Genomic DNA, 20,061 nt, shown 5'->3' with positions numbered 1-20,061 from the left:
TCCTAAGACTGGCAAGAACCCCTTCTCGAAGGGATTTCACTCTCTGCCTTGGCTAACAGAGTCTGGCTTTGAGAAGCTTCCCTGTTAAAGAGTCACTTTTTTCCTCTACCTAAAGAAACTGGCTCTTTGGGGTTTGTATGTATCAATTTTTGTTTTTCTGCAGCCTGCTGGAGACCTTGCTGCTCTGCAGGGGGTCTGTATAACCAAGAATCTGTGAGCTCCTAGTTTAGGAACTACCTTTGTTTTGCTTTTAAGGAACAGAACTAAAAAACTGCTCTATAGTTTTACTTTCTATGCAAGTTCTTGCTAGATTACTATAAATTCTGCCACACATTGGTATGCCATTTGTTGTTGGATATTAATATTTACTATTATCTTTTAGTTAAACAGTGGTTATTCCTAAACCAGATGTATACCCAAATCACCAGAGACTAGGAATTATTTAATTACCTAAAGCCCACAGTTTCCTGCCATTCAGATTTTACACATTATACTTGCTTTTAGTACATATTAGGTCCAATTCATCTCTGCTCATGACTCCAAGTCCTCTCCTGCCAAACTCTGCTCTCCTCCCCTCTGGACCAGGATGTCCCACCCTATTCTCTCCATTAAGCAGCACTGGCTGTTTAATTCACAGAGAACAAATGGTGGCATGTTTACATAAACTTGAGCAAGGTGATGCTTAGAATAAACATCACAATGCAATGTCCAGATTGAAACTAGATAGTGGGGTAGAGAAATCATCATTCGAATGAACAAGGGTAAATTGTATACATTCCACAAGAACATTACATCAACAAGAAACTATCTGCCTCTGGCAAAATCACACCTCTGCTAGAGCACGAGGCAAATAATCAGCTGCTGTGAAGCAGTCCCCTATCCCCACACCTGGCATTAAATAAAACAAAAACATATTCCTATATTTCTGCTTCTCAAAGAAACCAAAATTACAAAATTCTAACCCCAGAAGAAATCAATGATGGGAAATATGGTTGTATGATTTGGGATATTCTATTGGTGGTGGTTTTTTAACTTTTGTTGGTTGTTCGGTTATTTTGAACATGGTCTTTCTACATAGCTATGCCATCCTGGAACTATGTGGCCCAAGCAGGCCTCAAACCCAGAACTCAAGCTAACTCTATCTCTTAAGTGCTGGGATTACAGACATGCACCATTACACCCAGCTGTTTTTAAAATGGCCTATCTTTAAATCAGAGAATAAAAGGATAATATAAGATTTAAACAGGAACTATCATTCTTTTGGTAAACAGAAACATTTATTAAAATACATTAACTACGACTGATAAATCATTTATGACCTTAGTATTTTGTTACTTTTTTTTGCTTTCCTAATTTCATCAGTAACTTTTACCTGTGTGTATATACCCGATCCACAGTGTGCGTGCACCAGTCAGATGACAACTGATGTCTAGTCCTTATTTCCTCTAGGTGACTTCTAGAGATCAAACCCAGGTAGTCAAGTTTTGCAGCAAGTGCTTTCAATGGGTGAACAGACTCACTGTGCCTTATCCAAGTTGTAAAAATATTTGTTTTTGTGTGTTGTCAAAGCCCAAAGTGTAGCAATCAGAGAAAATTTTGGCTGAGTAATGAGGGTATCCAAGAGAAATAATGCAGGTTATCTGCTTGGCAGCAACCACCTTTATCCACTGAGACAATTCTCGGCCATTCATTAGTGTTTCTGAAAAAGTATTCAGAACAAGTTTATTCTTTAGAACTAACAGAGCATAACCTATAAAAATGGATGACAGTATAAATAACATTTTCATTTGCAAACAGGTTTTACTACTCAAATTATTCTTGTCCCTCTATTCTTAGATAATTTGTATACAATTTGAAAACAAGACAATAATTTAATGAAGAAATGGTTTTAATGGCTCTTACATGAGCAAAGTATTAAGATTTATGGTGTTTCTGTCCAGTAGGAATTCTTTCCTGCCTTTGAATAAACTGTAACATGCAGAGGCACCATCACATTGATTATATTCAGAGGGGTTTTCTCCAGTATAAGTTCTTTGATGTGCTTGAAGATTACACTGATGTGCCAAAACTTTACTGCCTCAGTTACATTCACAGACTCTTTCTCCAGTATGACATTTTTTGTGGTTATGAAGACTAGTGTAATATACAAAGGCTTTTCCACAGTGAGTACATTAATACGGTTTCTCTCCAGTATGACTTCTTTCATGTCTATAAAGATTACTGCGATATGCAAAAGCTTTACCACAGTGAGTACATTTATACGGTTTCTCTCCAGTATGAGTTATTTTGTGTTTTTGAAGATATCGGCGAATTGCAAAGGCTTTACCACACTGACTACACTCATACAGTTTCTCAAGAGTATGATGTTTTTCATGATTTTGAAGATAACGACGGCTTGCAAAGGCTTTACCACATTGATTACATGCATAGGGTTTCTCTCCAGTATGAACTCTTTGATGTATTTGAAGATTACACTTTAATTCAAAGGCTTTACCACACTGATTACATCCATAGGGCTTCTCTCCAGTATGATGTTTTTCATGACTTTGAAGACTAGTACGACTCGCAAAGGCTTTACCACACTGATTACATTCATAGGGTTTCTCTCCAGTGTGAGTTCTTTCATGGATTTGAAGAAGACTTCGACGTGTAAAGGCTTTACCACATTGATTACATCCATAAGGTTTCTCTCCAGTGTGAGTTCTTTCATGTATTTCAAGACTACTGCGACGTGCAAAGGCTTTACCACACTGATTACATACATAGAGCTTTTCTCCAGTATGATGTTTTTCATGATTTCGAAGACTACTGCGATTTGCATAGGCATTACCACACTGAGTACACTCATAAAGTTTCTCTCCAGTATGTGTTTTCTCATGTGCTTCCAGATTACTACGATATGCAAAGGCTTTACCACACTGACTACATTCATAGGGTTTCTCTCCTGTATGAATTATTTCATGTATTTGAAGATGACTGCGAGTTGCAAAGGCTTTGCCACATTGATTACATTCATAGGGTTTCTCTCCCGTATGAGTTCTTTTGTGTATATCAAGATTACTGTGACGTGCAAATGCTTTACCACATTCATTGCAGTGATACGGTTTTTCTCCTGTATGAGTTCTTGTATGTATTTGAAGAGAACTCTGACTTGGAAAGGCTTTACCACAGTGATTACATTCATAGGGTTTTTCTATATTATGATATTTTTCATGTTTTCGAAGACTAAGGAAATTTGTAAAGGCTTTACTGCATTGATTACAAGCATAGGGTTTCTCTTCAGTATGGACTCTTTCATATATTTGAAGAAAACTGTTCTGTGTAAAGGTATTTTGCTTCTTTCCATATTCCTTATGCTCATATGGCTTGTATCCAGAGTGACTGAAATAACAAACAAAAGATTTTCACACTTCATTCACATAAGTTAATTTTTTTGTTCCCCATAAACACAAGCTATAGGGATTATGGTTGCTCTACAACAACTTTCTTCCCTCCCATAAACTGTTCCTCTCACTAAACTTTGAGAAGTTTACTACATGAGTAATGCTAGCTTTATTATGAACTACTTGCGAAAAAAAAGGTCTTGACATACACTGATCACCTAATCAAGGTGTATGCATTTTACGCTAACTGAATGGTATGAAACTAAATGGACTGACGGTTCTACACCATGGGTCTCTTGGGGCTATGACTAAAACAGTGTCATATGTTAAGATATTTTTTCATAGAGGAATGCCTTGCAAATACTGGTCAGCTACATGAAATTGAAGTACATAGTCTTGTGAGAATTTAATAATCATCAATTATTAAAATAAGATGAAACTGTGCTGCACTTATTTACACTGTTGCTCTTTTTGTTTCTTTCTTTCTCTCTTTCTCTGTGTAGCCTTGGCTGTCCTGAACCCACTTTTTTAATAGAGCAGGCTAGCCTCGAATTCACAGAGATCTGCCTGCCCTTGCCTCCCTGAGTGCTGGGATCAAAGGCATGTGCCACCACACCCAGCTTACTGTTGCTCTTCTTTAAAACTTCAGGACACATTAAAATTTCTTCAGCGATGCATTTGTATCAGCAAGCATATGAAATTTACCTTCCATGTCTTCTAGAACTTTGACAATGTTCTTCAATCTTGTAGTCTTCCAATTTGTGGCCTAAAATACAATACCAGAAAATTCATGCAAATTTTAAGTTAGTATGTTTGGTAAACCTGAGAACCATGTCTGACTATTCACCACATTTTTCCATTTTAGCAACTGAAATCACAGAAGTGCACCAGAAACCAAGAAATGCTGGTAGCCTTGCTTATAAAATGAAAGAAAACTAACATTCTCACCTATAGCAGTGAGGTTCCAGTAGGTCTCCAGCATCACATCTCTGTAAAGACTCTTCTGGAAAGAATCCAACAAAGCCCACTCTTCATGAGTGAAGTTCACATGCACATCCTCATAGGTCACTGTATCCTAAAGTAGCCAACACACATACATAATAGAAATGGTGAGACTTACTGCCTTGTAAATGTACACTTCATTGAGAATATATTTACATAATTCTGGGCACTCCACACATTTATTCCGTATTGCAGATTTCAAATGCAGTCACCAAGTCATTTTAGAAGGAAACAGAAAAGGAAGAGCACACCTCTCATTTCTGGGCCCATTAAATTCCATATGCCACTGCAAGAAAAATGACAACTAACAGATAATACAGATTGACACTATTGAGTATATAGTAGCAAAATTGTATCAAAATCCTTAACTTCAAAAAAGAATGGACAAGATGGATATGGTGATGCAAACCTTTAATCCCAGACCTTAGGAGAGACAGGTGAATCTTTGATTTTTACGCCAGCCTAGTCTATTTCCATGACAGTCAGAGTAACATAGTGAGACCCTCTCTCAAAGACAAAAACAAACAAAAGGCTGGAAAGCACTCAGGGACTCACTCAAAATTCCTCCAAAGAGTTAAACATTCAGCTCAATACTAGACTATCAGAAAACTCCAGTGTCCCACTTTAAACTCTAAATGGAATATGATATTCCTACAAAGGAATGCATTTTAATAAGATAGTGACTGACACATCAAAGAGCTCTAAAAAAATACTAGCAAATAAATGTTGATCCAAAATCAAAACCAAAAAGTACAGGGAAGATGAGTAACAGTTAAGGCCATGTGCTGCTTTTGCAGAGGACCTGGATCAATCCTCAATACTCCCATGGAGGCGCCAAACCGTTCATAACTCCAGGTCAAGGGCATCTAATGCTTTCCTCAGACTTCAGTGAACAGCAGGCACATGAGTGGCGCACATCCATGTATATTTTTATGTGTTTGTGTGTGTGTGTGTGTGCATACAAAAGACTCATGCACATTTATTAAAATAAAAAATACAGACAAAAGTGGAGAGAATGTGAACACCTGTAATCCAATGATTCTAAACACTCAGTATTAATGTCATGCATGCCATCCTAGTGGAAAAAAAAAATACCTTCTGCCAAAATTTGAAAACCAAATGTGAGTAAAGCTCAGCAATAGAGTAAATACTTGAAATGTACAAAAACCCAATTCCATCAGCCAAAAATACAAAAATAAAAACCCAAGGCTAGAAAGAAGCTTAGTAAGAATAAGCAATTACTATCTGTTATCTTTTTTTAAGGCTTACTTATTTATTTATTATGTATACAGTGTTCTACCTGCATGTATACCTACACCCCAGAAGAAGGCACCAGATCTCATTGCAGATGTTTGTGAGTCACCCATGTAGTTGCTGGGAATTGAACCCAGGACTTTTGGAAAAACAGCCAGTGCTCTTAACCTCTGAGCCATACCTACAGCCACCTATCTTATGTGTTTTAGGGATGGAATCTGTAATGGTGGTGATGGTGTGGCTACATGAAAAGGAAATGGGCTGCTCAGTTTGAACCACCAGAGAACATACAAAGAAGTATGGTGAGGGTACAAATACTGAAAGCACAGTTAAACTCAGGATCCTAAGGACTCAATACAATCCCCTCTACTTTGAAACAGATAATCAAAGATTTGAATAAGGTACAAAGATAAGGGATCAATCAAATGATATTTATCCTAAATACTGCCATTTTATTTTCAGATTCAATTTTGATCATAAGGTAAAATTTGGTTCAAGTTCCAAAATTCAAAGGGAGCTGGAAACTTTCCACTTGGCTGGCCAACTTCCTCCTTATTCTTTTGTTCCCCCAAACATAATGATTGTTCCTAACCAGAAAATAACAAATGATTTTGACTGATGCAAACTTGTAACTATCTTTGCACAGATGCTTGTGGGGTTTGTGATTTTTCTGCTTAGTTAGTAAGCTGAACGTTTGGGGACATAGTCAGCTCTCAGGTCTATGCTTAACCACTGTACCTAACCTGTCCATTTTTGCTGCCTAATTCAAATAAAGATCTTGCTTCGTGTGGACTCTTGTTCCCTGCTTGATTGGTTTTGGAAATTTAGATCCTAACACCAGATGTCTTCAAATGTTTGTCCAACCCAAAGATCTCAAAAAGAAAGAAATCTCTGGCTAAAGTTAAAACACAACACAGCAAAACTGTACCTCAACATAGAACGGTCCACTTGCATGGTTGAACCTCCACCAAAACTAGAGAGATTAGCAGAAAGGCCAAAGATGAGAAGCAAACACAGAACATGTCAAGTCAGTTGTGAGAGTATGTGACTGCACATACTGCCTCTTTTCCTGGCCTAGATGCTACTCCAGGAGTCACAGTGACTCACACAATGATGGGTTTTCCCGAAGGAAGAACACACAGGCCCACTGGCACTCCTGTCTGTTACTGGCTCTACTGGACAGTAGAAGTAACCGTTTCCCAAGGAAAAACAACAGAACTACCTTCATATCTCCAGCTCTGCCTCACTTCGTAACATACAAACACAGCTCGGCTTCTCTTCAGCTTTCATTTCTCCACCACCTACTAACTCACTTCCTGCCGCACCCTGCCACAGTATGTGTAGGTGCTTCCTGGTGTCCCAGGCCTTTGGGGACACTGATGCAGGCAACAAAGTTGTTGTCTCTACCTTTTCTAACCCAGACAGCCTCACCTACTCATAAAACCATCTCTAAATGGGGAATTTAGTCTATTTCTTTAATTCTCAATTCTACTTAGATTAATGGATTATAAATTTGAAGAAGAAGGTAAAAAAGATATTTAAAGAGAATATTAGTTTATCTATCCCCCAAGGGAGCCAAAAACCTAACTAACAGCCATTAAAACTTTACTGATTTTGCTGGGCAATGGTGCCACATACTTTTAATCCCATACTTGGGAGTAGAGGCAGGTGGGTCTCTGTGAGTTTGAAGGAAGCCTGGCCAACAGAGTGGCTTTTAAGAAATCCAAGGATACACAGAGAAATACTGCCTCAAAAAACAGAGAGAATAAGAGAAAGCCCCTGATTAAGAAACGGTCTGGTGAGTGGGAGTTATCTCTGACACAGACTATGTTGCCTGCTTTTTGATCATTTAGCTCTGATGGGACTTTCCCACAAGGCCACAGGGAGGAAGACAAACTTAGTCCTCAAGTGAATAGATGAGCTGGAGTGTCTGGGTAGGGGGGCTCCCCTATTATAGGGGAGAGGTGATTTGGGACAGAGGGTTGTACTGAGAGGAGAGGAGGGAGGGGCCTATGACTGAGATATAAATTGAATTAATAAAAAAAAAGAGAGAAAGAAACAGTCTGGTGTTGTTTTTAACACTTCAATTGTTCAATTTTACCAGTAAAGACTTGAGAGCCAGATGCTGGTATGAAAGCCTGCTAGCTCAGAGAATGCACCCACCTAACCTTCATACTCAGACAACATTCCAAAAGAAGAAAGCTTCCTTCACAATGCTATCTCAAAAGCCCTCAAACTGAATGTCCCTCCCTCCAACTTCCTGTCCATCTCTCTATCCATGAACCTGACTTCCTTTTACTCTCCAGTTTTTTTCCTATGTTTACTCCTGGTTGCTTGCTAAACCTCTTGAAATCCTGTTTTTAATATTCAAGCAGAAAGGGCTTGAAATTAAAGGTGTGTGCTAGGCCTGAGCCACACCACAACTAGAAACAGGTTTTTCCAGTAACCAACACAATATCCAGGGTCATGGTGTGATCAAATATCCTGCAACAGCCTGGGTGCAGGCCTAATATTCCAATGAAGATAAGTCAATGTCTCTGACAAGAAACCATTGTATTAACTGGGAGACTCAGCTCAAACCATACTAATGAAATAGATGTAATAATGATATACACAGGATTACATAATCAACTAATGCTAAACAAGTACTCCCTCTCTATTACACTTTCTTATTCCAACATAAGACAGAGTGCCAAAACATTAATGACCTTGAAAAAAAAAAAGTGTTTTGAAAACAGAGGAGGGATTTGTAAAAAAATTTAAATGTTTTTTTTTTAAATTCAAATGAGTCTTTTCCATCAAATACTATCAAGCTTGTTTTAGAAACAAGAAATTTCAAATCCTTTTGATCTTTCCTACCCAGTAAAACATTTGTTTACTCAAAGATCCACTTCTCTATGGTAGAAATTTAATGACTTGAAGTGCCTCTTCCCCCTCCTCCTTCACTTCCTATGTAGCAATTCTTTCCAGAATACCCAAATAAATAAGGTTGAGGTCAAACACCAGCCAAAGAACAAAAGATACAGCCACCACCTTCCTTTTAATAAAATCCAAGTGCAGCCTGTTTAGGGCAGAAACACAGCCTCTTGATCAAGAGTTTGACTTGTCCAGACACTATGATTGAGGTGGTGGTCTGTTTCTTGGTCACCCTGAACTTACTTCTAACACGCCAACACACAAAACACCTTAACACCTGCCTCCTGCCACATAGGCTACAGCACATGAGGTGTAATCTTCCTGATCCATCTACTCAACATCATGTATTCCTGTGGCTCAGATACTAGGATACATAACAGCACAGTAGACACAGTACACTCACATGTTGCCAATGGAGAAAAACCCTGGTAAGAATCGCCATGCTGCTGCTCACTGATGCTCCCATTGCAAGGTCTGCCCAAAGACCCTCTTTGGCAAGGACCACCAAGCTAATAGACCTCACTAGAGTGGCAACTCCCCTCTACTGTGATCAGAGATCAAATGAATCATACAACACCAGCTTCTTCCCATCTCTGCCTTCTATTCCGTTAGCACTGAGAAACACTCTACTGGGAATTTGCGTTGCAGCTGAACTTGCTCAGAACTTTGTTTCTCCTCCGGTGTAGGGTCTCTAGTGTGCACAGTCCATTTCACCCTCAAGGTCCAGAGTATCCAACCATTTACTCAGACCTGAAAAGTCCTGCAGCCAACCTTAGGTCAAATTCAAAGAGGAACAACAATTCAAGCAAAGGGGGCCACAAATTTGAAAGCAAGGAGGAACATCTAGAGGGCAAAGAGAGGAAAGGCTAACTGAAGTAATTATGATCTCAAAAATATTTTTTAATACACTGAAACAGGTTTTCTGGCCCCATGTGCTCAAGAGATTAACCATTTATACTGTAGCACACAAAGGATAACTCATACTTTCTTTCTTGGGCTTTATGTGTTCAGCAAGAAAAATAAGAGGTCAGTTAGGCAGAACCACATCAGCTATTCTGCTCTGGTAGAACTAGTGGAAATTGAGTAATTCTGTTTCTAAAAGGAAATTCACTTCTTTATTCATATTCTTGTTTGCTCTGGTCTGTGGACCGCAAAAAGTTTTGTTTTTGTTGTTGTTTTTTGTTTGTTTGTTTTTGTTTTTGTTTTGTCTTGTTTTCTTCTGGTTTGATTTGGTTTTTTTGTCTGGTTTGGTTTGGCTTTTTGAGACAGGGTTTCTCTGGCTGTCCTGGAGCTTGCTCTGTAGATTAGTCTGGCTTCTAACTCACAGAGATCCAACTGCCTAAGCCTCCCAAGTGGTGGGATTAAAGGCATGCTTCACCATGGCCTGGCTAAAAAGCAGTATTTATCAGTACTTTTATCAACCACCTAAAATTGATTATCTAACTAATCTGATAATCCCAAATGCAGACAAAACTGGAAAACATTCAACTTCATTCCTGCTACCTCCCTTTCTCTACGCTGACTTTGCAAGTAGAAAATGGACTCCGATTCTTACAAAGGTCCCTCTGCATTCAGTACAGGGACTGGAGAGATGGCTCAGAGGTTAAGAGCACTGGCTCCTCTTCCAGAGGTCATGAGTTCAATTCCCAGCAACCACATAGTGACTCACAACCACCTATGATGACATCTGGTGCCCTCTTCTGGCTTACAGGCACACATACAGACAGAACAGTGTATACATAATAAATAAATTAATTTAAAAAAAAACTTCCCAATAAAAGTCTAGGCTCCATTAGAACATTCATTCCCTTATCTCTTTTTCCTTTTTGCTTAATGCATTTCCAACACTGCACAGGCAGTTTTAGATGTACAAAGCATGTACCTCACTTGAGCATTTTAAACTCCAAAGCCCACCCCCAGTAACACACTTTCTCCAACAAGGCTACACAAATTGCAACAAGGGTCCTTCAGCCCATCAAGTAGCACTACTCTCTAGTGACCAAGCACTGAAATCTTTGAGCCTGTGGGCACCACTCTTATTCAGACCACCACAGGCAGTCAGCAGCATTTCCCAGGTTGACAGCATGTGGAATGCCTAAATCTCCAGTGTATAATTACATTAAGTTAGCAAAATCTGCTAGCCAGAGCTTGTTATTATAAAAAGCTTTGAACTTACTGAACTTTCTAAATGTGTGGTGTGATTTCACATTCTGAAGGCACATTCATTCCAGACCAGCTTCACCTGCAGGCTTTCAGAAAAATATTTTTATGAAGAAAAGGTCTCATGTTGACTCATGTTGCCTTCATCCCACTGTGTAGGCACACAGGCCCTGCTGCCCTTCTAAGTCAACCTCTTCAAGTCTTGGATTAAAGAACTGTACTACCACACAGTTCTAAAAATACCTATTTCAGTCATAGAATGAGCTGTCAATGTCAGTGACAGGAAAAGGATTTCTGCTTGGAGCATGGGTTCTGTGTTGGAACGAGAATAGGAGGAATAGTTTACTGTGTCCACTGTAGAGGGAAACAGGCTAGGCAATAGCTGCATTACAGGCTGTTTAAGTCAGCGAGCTGCAGGGGACTCCATTATACATCTTCTGATGTGGCAGGTGAGTGATCTTCTGTGTACTCTCCCAGCCTGCATTCATCCATACCTTACAAAGGAAGGCAAACCAAATTTGGTATATTTGGTGCAACTTGAGATGTTACCTTGGGCAAATAATATTTCCAATTGGCTAATTTTCTCAATATGGGTAAGTGCACACCTGCTTGGCTCACTTCAGTCTGGTGAGAGGATGGGAACACAGGCCTTTGGCTGTTGCTTCTCTGTCAGCATACAGGAATCAGCAGCTAACATTTTACATGGAGCAGGTCATGAAGTCTCTTATTAATGGAATTGCCTCTTCCAGAAAAAAAAAAAAAAAAAAAAAAAACTTATTCTGTTTTAAAACAATATACCTAAGTGTTCTCAAGTTATTTTTATCTCTTTTAAGAGCCAAGTAGTCACATCTGGCTTAGTGTGATGGTTTGATTAGGTAGGCCCCAATAGATTCATGTGTTTGAATGCTTCACTCATAGGGAGTGGCATGATTAGGAGGTGTGGCCTTGTTGGAGTAGGTGTGGCCTTGTTGGAAAAACTGTGTCACTGTGGAGGCTGATTCTGAGGTCCCTGACATATTCAAGTTTGGCCAGTGAAACAGTCCCCTCTTCTGGTCCCTGCTGATCAAGACATAGAACTCTCAGATTCTTCTCCAGCATCACATCTGCTGGACACTGCCATGCTTCCTGCATTATAAAGGACTAAATTTCTGAAACTGTAAGCCAGCCTCAAGTAAATGTTTTCTTTATAAGAGCTGCCGTGGTCATGGTGTCTCTTCACAACAATGGAAACCTTAACTAAGACACTTAGTCGGGGTTTCATTGCTATGAAGAGGCACCATGACCACGGCAGCTCTTACAAAGGAAAGCCTTTGATTGGGGCATGTTTGCAGTCTCAGAGCTTTTTTCTATTGTTATCACAGTGAAGAGCATGGCGACATGTAGGCACACACAGTAGCTGAGACTTCCACATCTGGACCTGCGTGCAGCAGGAGGACAGAAAGCCACTGGGCCTGGCTTGGGCCCTTGAAACCTCAAACTGCACCCCAGTGACTCACTTTCCTCTACAAGACCACACCTCCTAATCCCTCTCAAGCAGGGCCACTCCCACATGACTAAGATTTCAAACATAGGATGGGAGCCATCTTACACAATCCACTACATTCTAGTCCCTGGTCCCACAGCTGGCAACCATATCATAATGCAAAACACAGCCAATCTAACCTCAAAACCTCTCAGTCTATCTGTGTCAACAATGTTTAAAATCCCAAAGTTCAAAGTCTCTCCAGAGATTCAGGCAACCTCTCAACTGTAATCTTTGTGAAGTCAAAAGCAAAAAGCAATCCCGTATTTCCAACACACAGTGGCTCAGGATATACATCACCACTCCAAAAGAGAGGGAAGGAAGCACAGTGACCAAATACTGGACCAAACTAAGACCAAAAACCAGCTGGACAAACTTGACAAACTCTAATCTCTGAACCTCCATGCCTGATGTCAATGTGCTCTTCACCTCCAAGTTGACGACTACAACTTACTGTTCTGTCTTGTGCTGGGTCCACCTCTGTTGGCAGGTTTCCTTGGCTGGTATCCCAGGGCTCTGACATCTCCAACCTCTTGGTGTACCCAAGATTCACTTGTCCAGCTTCATGTAAGGGACTCTCTAAGCCTCCATGCAGGCACACCCCTTGATAGAGACCTGTCCTCAGAGGCTCTTCACAGTTGTTAAGATCCCATAACCTCTTGTATCCTTGATTCTAAAACTAGAACAACTTGGCTAAAGCTCCCAAGTTCTGCTACTTGCTGAAGCTAGAACTTCTTCCTGTTCTTTAACTATTTTCATATCAGCTTTCTCTTTCACTACTTAAGCTTTTTTTTTTTAACTCCTTTTTACAAATTGAAAGTGTAGCTGGGTAAGGTCTTGACCTGAGATCACCATTCCCTTTATTCCATTTAGCACCACACTTTTCTTTTAATTTTTTTTCTTATGGATCCCCTCCGGTACACCTCCCCCACCCCCCACAAGAGATGTTTCTCTGTGTAGCCTTGGCTGTCCTTTGTAGACCAAGTTGGCCTTAAACTCAAAGAGATCTGCCTGCCACTGCCTCCCAGAGATTACAGGCACATCCACTAGGCTAGGTTTTGTCTATTTATTTGTTTGTTTATTTATTTATACAGAGTTCTGCCTGTACGCCAGAAGACGGCACAGATCTCTTTACAGATGCTGTGAGCCACCATGTGGTTGCTGAAAATTGAACTCAGGACTTTTGGAGGAACAGACAGTATTCTTAACCTCTGAGCCATCTCTCCAGCCCCAGGCTGGAATTAAAAAAATTAAAAAATTTTAATTTTTTAAATTAAAAATTAAAAATCTTTAAATTTTTAATTTCCCTGTGCCCTGGACTTAGCTGCATTATACATCCTTGTGCTCCTTTTCTCTTCAAGGTGTACATTTTGTAGTTTTTTCCCTTGCTCCTTTCATTATAAGTCTGCATAACAATAACCACTAACAGCCACTGTCAGTGCTAGGCTGTATTTAAATCACCCTCGCTGACACCACTAATCCAAACCATTCACTTTAGCATCATGCAGATTTTTTTTTTTTTTGAACAAGGGCCAAAAGCAGCCACATTGTTCACAAAATAACACAAGAATGGTCTTTAGGCCACTTATATTCTCCTCTGAAAACTCCTGAGCCAGGCCATCCTAATCTACAGTGTTCTCAGCACCACCATCTTCCATGCTCTTCTAGTCTAGACCATTAAGCCTCATTTAAAGTGTTCAAATGCTTTCCTAATGCAAACCCCCAAAGTCCACATTCTGTGAACAAGCAGCATGCATAGTCAGCTTTTTCTGTCTCAGCTAGCTCCCCAATAACGAGGCAGAGATTTATTCAACGAGCTTTAAGCACAATAACTGAGCAGCCTAACCCTCTGCTACACTTGCTACTTTCCAGCCTCACGCCCCAAGTTACTTGACATCTTAAGAGTTCTGGCTCCACTGTGTTCCATGTGTGTCTTCATGGCACTCCATCAAAGGAGAGAAGTTCCTTGATTGTAGACAGGAAGCCTCAATATTACTTCACTACATATTTTGAGGCATAGATTCAAGAAAACTCCAATGAAAAGTATAACGTTTGCTGGGTAGTGGTGGTACACGACTTTAATCACAGCACTCAGAGGGCAGAGGCAGGGGTATCTCCTTGAATTCAAGGCCAACCTGGTCTACAGAGAAATTTCCAGGACAAGCAGCGCTACACAGAAAAACTGTCTTAAAAAAACCAAGTCTAATGATTTATGCTATGAAAAGAAGAAACCTGATGACAAAAAGTCATCTTGAATGAAAACATAACCAACACAAGACTGAATGAACAGCGCATACACAGTGACACCATTTGACTTCAAAAGTTCATACACCTGCAATAAAGACTGTGCAGTTTGGGAAAGAATAGAGATCAATAGAACATGAGACAACACTTACAGAGAAAAGCACAATTAATATTGGGTCAATTTTGATACATGAGGCCAGGAAACCCAGTTAGTCTGGCCTTACTAACAAATGGGACACCTTGGTATCTACATGTGAATATGTTAATAACACAGCGTAAAAGTAACTTTTATTTGCCTGATTTAATTATCCTCTTGGAGGCTTTCTGCCTCTATCTACTAACCTAGGCCTAGTCCTTGAAGCTTCTAGCCTTTATACAATCTAATCTAGACCTAGAGTCTTTTCAGCCTCTGAGGCTTACTGCTGAATAAGCTCATTCTTTCTAGCTCGCTCTTAATTCTGAGTGCTTCAACTCAAGAGTTCTGGCTCAAACTCCTCTTCAAGCTGACTGATTCAATCTGGCTTTGCTCATCTTCTGACTGAATTGCTCTGCTTGGTCTCAAACTAACCCTAGCAATCTGTTCTGGCTCCTTCTCATCCTCTGGCTTATTCTCTCTTATTCTCCTGTGTCTAGCTTGTTCTCTCTCTGTGTAACCCGTCTCTGTACAACTGTCCCAGCAAAACTGCATTCTCCCTTTCTGCCTTGCTCTCCTAAGTCCTCTTTTTCCTGTCTCTTCTCGTTAGTTGTCTATCTCTAGCTCATTTTCTCAAATCTTGGATGAGTCACTTGTCAGCCTCTCAGCTATCACCTCTGCTTCCTTCTACAAACTAATTTACCTTCATTGCTTGGGATTAAAGGGGTGCACCAAGGGCAGGGCGTGTCTGTATTCAAGCGGAGGGATTTAAGGTGTGTGACCTAGGTCTTGGGGTGTAATCCCTTGTCACAGCAGCCATGTTTCTTGATTAAAACTCCTCTACAACAGACTTTCCACCTGCACAGAATTAACTGCAGACGGATCCTACACCCGCATGCCAAGGATAACGTGCAGAAGACACTAGGGACACTAGGGCTCTAACCGGCTGCAAATCTGCCTTCCCTGGCGACATAGGCGAGCTTGCGGGATGACCTGCAACTTCCCAGCACCAGCTCCTGCGCCCCATGCTGTGCGCAGGCGCAGCCAGGGAAACCAAGTCACTCAGAGGTCCCGCTTCCGCCTGGGAGGTGCCGGGACCTCAGAGGAACAGAATCACACCAGACCCCTCGTCTCGCCGCCGGTCCCCGCCCCCGGAGCGAATCCACTCGGGCTCCCGCGGCTCCTCCCCGCGTGGGGACGGCGGCCCCTCTCACCATGGCGCGGACTCCGAGCTCGCCCCGCTCGCCTCCGCTCCCGGCAGCGGCTCACGCGACTTCCCCAGTACCTTAGCCGAGCCGTCAGCCCAGAGACCGGAAATACCTCCCCATTTTGACTGGCGGGTCCACCTCGAGCTCCTGATTGGCTAGTGCGGTCTGAGTGACAGGAGTACCCCCCCTAGGGACAGAGTGCTGCGAAGCGTCACCGCACAGTGGCTCCCAGCCCTACGGTTCCACCCCAGGCGCAGAACTGTCCAGAGCTGAGGAGTTGGGCATTGCGGTGGAACTTGCGCTGGACCGCAAAGTCATCCCTGCACTTTTTCTGACTGAGCAGGCACTGTCCCTTCTTGTGACAGGGCCTCTAACACATTAACGAGTGCATTGTGGGGTCCCTTGCTTCACAGCTGAAACGACTTCCAGCTCATTCAGCCCAGATCTGAGGCACCTGAGTGATAATCACCAGGCACCAGCAATCTCCGTGTGACCCTAGTTTTGCTCCCACCTCTCCCAGCTGCACATCATTAACCCTTTCCCGGCTTTCTGTGGCGGCACTGGCCTATTGTGCTAGCATTTGGGAGAAGGCAGGACATCGAAACTTTAAACCGCTTCCTCTGAGACGGGAAACACCAGCAATTATGGTCCCCAAAGTAAAGGTTCCAGAGTGAGGACCTGGATTGAGAAGATAAAAACAAAAGTCTGGCATCGGCACTCAGTGGTGGTGCCAGCCTTTAATCCCAGCACTGGGGAGGAAAAAGGCAGGCAGACTTCTGAATTTGAGGCCAGCCTGGTCTACATAGCAAGTTCCAGGACAGCCAGGGCTACAGAGAAACCCTGTCTTGGAGGGAAGAAAGAAAGACAGAAAAAAAGAAAGTTTGGCATCAGTGGGCTTTGCATGTCAGAACATGGTCCAGGAACTGAGTCACATTAGAATTCTCAGTGCCTGTGAGAACACTCTTGAAAACAAGAATCTTGGGACTTCAGTGTATGCCGGCTCCTCCCAGCTTGCTTGGATAGGAGTGACTTTACTTCAGATTACTCACTATTGCTTGCTACTCTTATTCAAACAAATGTTTATACCTACGTGGAAAAAAAATGTTTACTTCTTTAATCTTTTTTTGTGTGGGTTTTTGTTTGTTTGTTTGTTTTGAGACAGGGTTCCTTTGTGTAGCCCCGGCAACCTTCCTTAAACCTCAGAGCATCTACAGTCTGGGCTCTGAATAAAGCTGGCTATTGCATGAGACTGCAGTCTGCCTCAATTATCGACTCCATTGTCCCAGATCCCACCACATCTAGAGTGCTCACAGGGCTCCACCCCAGACTATACCCTCACCCCCCCGGGGGGTTCTAGGTGGGGTCTCCACCCCTGAGGCACAACTTTAAACACTGCACAGCACTCATATTTATTGCCGTGATTGTGTTATGGATCCAGAAGACCAAACTGTTCTGAGTCCCCCTGCTCCAAGCATGTCCTCACCCAGCGTCCCACACTGCTTCTCTCTTTCTCTCTCTCTCTCTCAGTGAGCTTGGGGAGTGACAGGAATCAGAGGGCCAGAGTGCAGGGTGCTGTGGGGTGAGGGGTGAGCTGGGCACCATTGCTGAGGCCCAGGCTGGTCTCCCACTGCATGCTGAGTCCTGTTGTTCCTCAGGTGCGTGAGAAGGTGGTGATGTCTGTGGCTTCAGCTTGCCGAGGTGAAGGATGGAGACTGAACATCTGAGCTGAGTCCTCAGCGGCCCTGCGCCTGCAGCCGCTGCATCTGCAGGATCTGGCTGAGAATGCACTGTACGTCCTCGTCCATCTGTCCCTGGGGAGGTGGGAGGGGACAGAGGCAGAGACACACCTTGGTGCACCTGCTGGGTGCTCCCCTGCCCCTTTCGAGTCTCTCTACTCAAACCCAAGGTAGCCAATGCTCCATGAGGAAGGTCCCTGCGGCACAGGTATGTTCCCAGAAGCCACAAGGCTGGCTCTGAATGGGAGAAACTGGGCCCAGGAGGTGCCAGAATAATGGTAAAGCCAGGTGGGCACCCTTAGGTGGAGTCAGGAGGCAGGGGACTCACCTGAATGGCATACAGGAGATGATTGCGGTATAAAGCCACCACGGCACCATGTTCCCGGGCCTCCTCCTGTAGACACAGGGGAGGGGAGGGGTCAGAGAATCAAGGTCATCCATGTCTATATAGTGAGTTTGAGGTCAGCCTGGGCTACATGAGACCCTGCCTCACATGAAAGGTGGACAGGGGGGAAGGGAACAAAAAGGGAAGGGAAGAAGGGGATTTGGGAGGGAAGGGGAGAGAACTGGAGGCCCAGCCACAGTGAGACACACCCACACACTCTGCCTGAGTTAAAACCCCAGGTTCAGTGGCTGCTGATGGCTGGATCAGGGAGATGTGTGTGAGGCACCCTGCCCAGCCTGCATCCTGCCAGCCATGCCCACCAGTACCCTTACTGCTCTGCCCCATCACCCCTCCCCTGCTACACAGAGCCAGTACCTCCATCCTGTGCTGCAAAGCTGTCACCTGGCCTCGAAGAGCCTCCTCCTCCTCCTTGGAGCTGGCCGGGGGTGCCTGCTGTGCCTTCAGAGCCTCCTTCAGTGCAAAGACTTCTTTGGACAGATCTGTGATCTGGCAAGGGGCAGGACTCCATGAGCGGCCACGCTGAGCCAAGCAGAAACCAGAGACCTCTGCACCCTTCCTAGGAAGCTTGGAACACGGTCACTGATTCTTGGGCCAGAACTTGAACTGACTTAGAACTTGAATTTGTACAGCCCAGGGCTGAAAAACCTTCCTCACACATTTTTAAATGTTTGGAGAAAGGAAAAAAAAAAAAAAAACAAAAAACAAAAAACAATCCAATGAATGAAAGATCTATTTTGTGACCCATGAAGGGAATCCAAATCACATGACATTTATCAATAAAGTTTTATTGTTATGCTGTTCTGTCTGCTCGCAGCAAACAGGAACCACAAACTGTGGCCTATAGATCAGTAAACACTATTTTGGTCCTTCATAGAAAAATGCCCTGGCTCCCCTGATCTTAGTTAGGGTCTGTGTTGGCACATCCCGGGAATGACTAGAGTCTGGAGCTGTCTCACCATGTCCGGAACCCATAAAGACAACTTGGGATTTTTATCTCATTTTATGGGAAGCCCAAGGTTGGCCTATGACCTCCGCACATGGACACGCACACACAAAATGATACAACCAGGGGCCATGAGTTGGTTCAGGGCTGGCGACACTTGCTGCCAAGCCTGCCTCTCCACCTGAGTTCAGTCCCTGGGACCCACGTGGTTGGAGGAGAAAACAGATTCAGACAAGTTGTCCTCTGACCTCCACGCATGCACGCCCTCACTCCAACATAAATAAATATAAGTAATTTAAAAATGTTTTTAATGTACAGATGGTAAACTAAGGCTCAAATCCTGCTCTGACATCACCTCTCTGTGCTTCTTACTTCAAATGGAGATAATTAGGGAGAGCAGAAAGGGCTGGATATGTTGCCATGGTTAAGATAACCAGATGGAGCATCCACACCCAGAGCGGCTCGAGAAGAGATTTTCATCCTTCGCTGTCACTCAGTTTCCCATGTGAGCTACACACCGAATTCACAAGACCTTGCTGGCTGGGAGGTTCCTTGGTTCTGTGTAACCTCGGCTTGGTGGCCCCTGACAGTGAGCAAGGAGGGAACCCACCTTCTTGTCCTTCTCCTTGGCCTTGTCCAGGGCCTCCTGGGCACGGCTCTGGGCCTGGCGCGCCCTCTCGGCCTCTGTACGAAGCCCGCGGAGCTGCTGCTCAGCCGTGGCCAGCTGGGCCTCGGCCGCGTGCCTCTCGCTCTTCATAAACAATGCCTCACGCTGCACCTGTGGCCCAAGCCCACGTGTGACTCTCGGGACATTTAGACCCCAAAGAGGCTTGGATCCTGGGGTTCTTCCCACCCTTCCGTGCTGAGCTGATGCTGTTCCGCCTCAAGGTTCTGGATTCCCACCCGACCCTGGGAACATTCTGGTCCTGCCCACTGGCTGCTGTGTGTCCCTGGACAGGAAGTTGGGCCTCTTCTGTGCTCTGGCATCCTCACTTGGTGGAGCAAGCCTGTGATCCAGGTATCAGGAAGCTGAGGCAGGAGGATCTGGAGTTCCAGGGCTACAGTGATTTCAAGGCCAGCCCGGGAACTGAGAGAGACTGCCTGAAAACACACACACACACACACACACACACACACACACACACACACACACA

The 20,061-nt window shown here is 43.3% G+C and overlaps 2 protein-coding genes across 9 annotated transcripts in view; both read right to left on the bottom strand.

Annotated features, from left to right (window-relative positions):
• Window positions 1–1,705: 1,705 nt before the first annotated feature.
• LOC129677101 (zinc finger protein 431-like) lies at window positions 1,706–15,904 on the bottom strand. Of its 2 annotated transcripts, none has more exons than XM_055607713.1 (4): window positions 15,829–15,904; window positions 4,332–4,458; window positions 4,089–4,149; window positions 1,706–3,381 (listed from the first exon to the last, which is right to left on the bottom strand). In XM_055607713.1, exons 1-4 carry the CDS (start codon window positions 15,829–15,831, stop codon window positions 2,172–2,174), a joined length of 1,401 nt encoding a protein of 466 aa, XP_055463688.1. In that variant the 5' UTR covers window positions 15,832–15,904; the 3' UTR covers window positions 1,706–2,171. The 2 variants fall into 2 exon arrangements, with proteins under 2 accessions (XP_055463688.1, XP_055463689.1); XM_055607714.1 differs by lacking the exon at window positions 15,829–15,904 and adding an exon at window positions 10,732–10,755.
• Window positions 15,905–17,209: 1,305 nt separating this feature from the next.
• LOC129677045 (ankyrin repeat domain-containing protein 24-like) overlaps window positions 17,210–20,061 on the bottom strand; it is an 18,108-nt gene continuing 15,256 nt past the window's right edge. For 5 of the 7 annotated variants that reach the window (XM_055607611.1, XM_055607610.1, XM_055607613.1 and 2 more), the window contains 4 exons: window positions 19,518–19,685; window positions 18,319–18,450; window positions 17,887–17,952; window positions 17,210–17,633 (listed from right to left, as the gene is read on the bottom strand). In XM_055607611.1, the coding sequence (XP_055463586.1) occupies window positions 17,556–17,633; window positions 17,887–17,952; window positions 18,319–18,450; window positions 19,518–19,685 (444 nt within the window). In that variant the 3' untranslated portion in view covers window positions 17,210–17,555. The remainder of the gene's footprint in view (window positions 17,634–17,886; window positions 17,953–18,318; window positions 18,451–19,517; window positions 19,686–20,061) is intronic. The other 2 variants (XM_055607612.1, XM_055607614.1) reach the window with 2 other exon arrangements.

Source organism: Psammomys obesus, unplaced genomic scaffold, assembly GCF_907164565.1.
Source record: "Psammomys obesus unplaced genomic scaffold, mPsaObe1.curated_primary_1811, whole genome shotgun sequence".
NCBI classification, from domain to species: Eukaryota; Metazoa; Chordata; class Mammalia; order Rodentia; family Muridae; genus Psammomys; species Psammomys obesus.
Note: the sequence above shows the minus strand (reverse complement) of the source record. Positions and strands in the feature narration are given on the sequence as shown.

Bases quoted from the DNA above. Each gene is read 5' to 3' on its own strand.
- LOC129677101 (XM_055607713.1), bottom strand. The intron at 4,150-4,331 runs GTGAGAATGTTA...ATTGTATTTTAG, and splicing joins CTGGAACCTCACTGCTATAG to GCCACAAATTGGAAGACTAC. The intron at 3,382-4,088 runs GTAAATTTCATA...TTGTTATTTCAG, and splicing joins AGTTCTAGAAGACATGGAAG to TCACTCTGGATACAAGCCAT.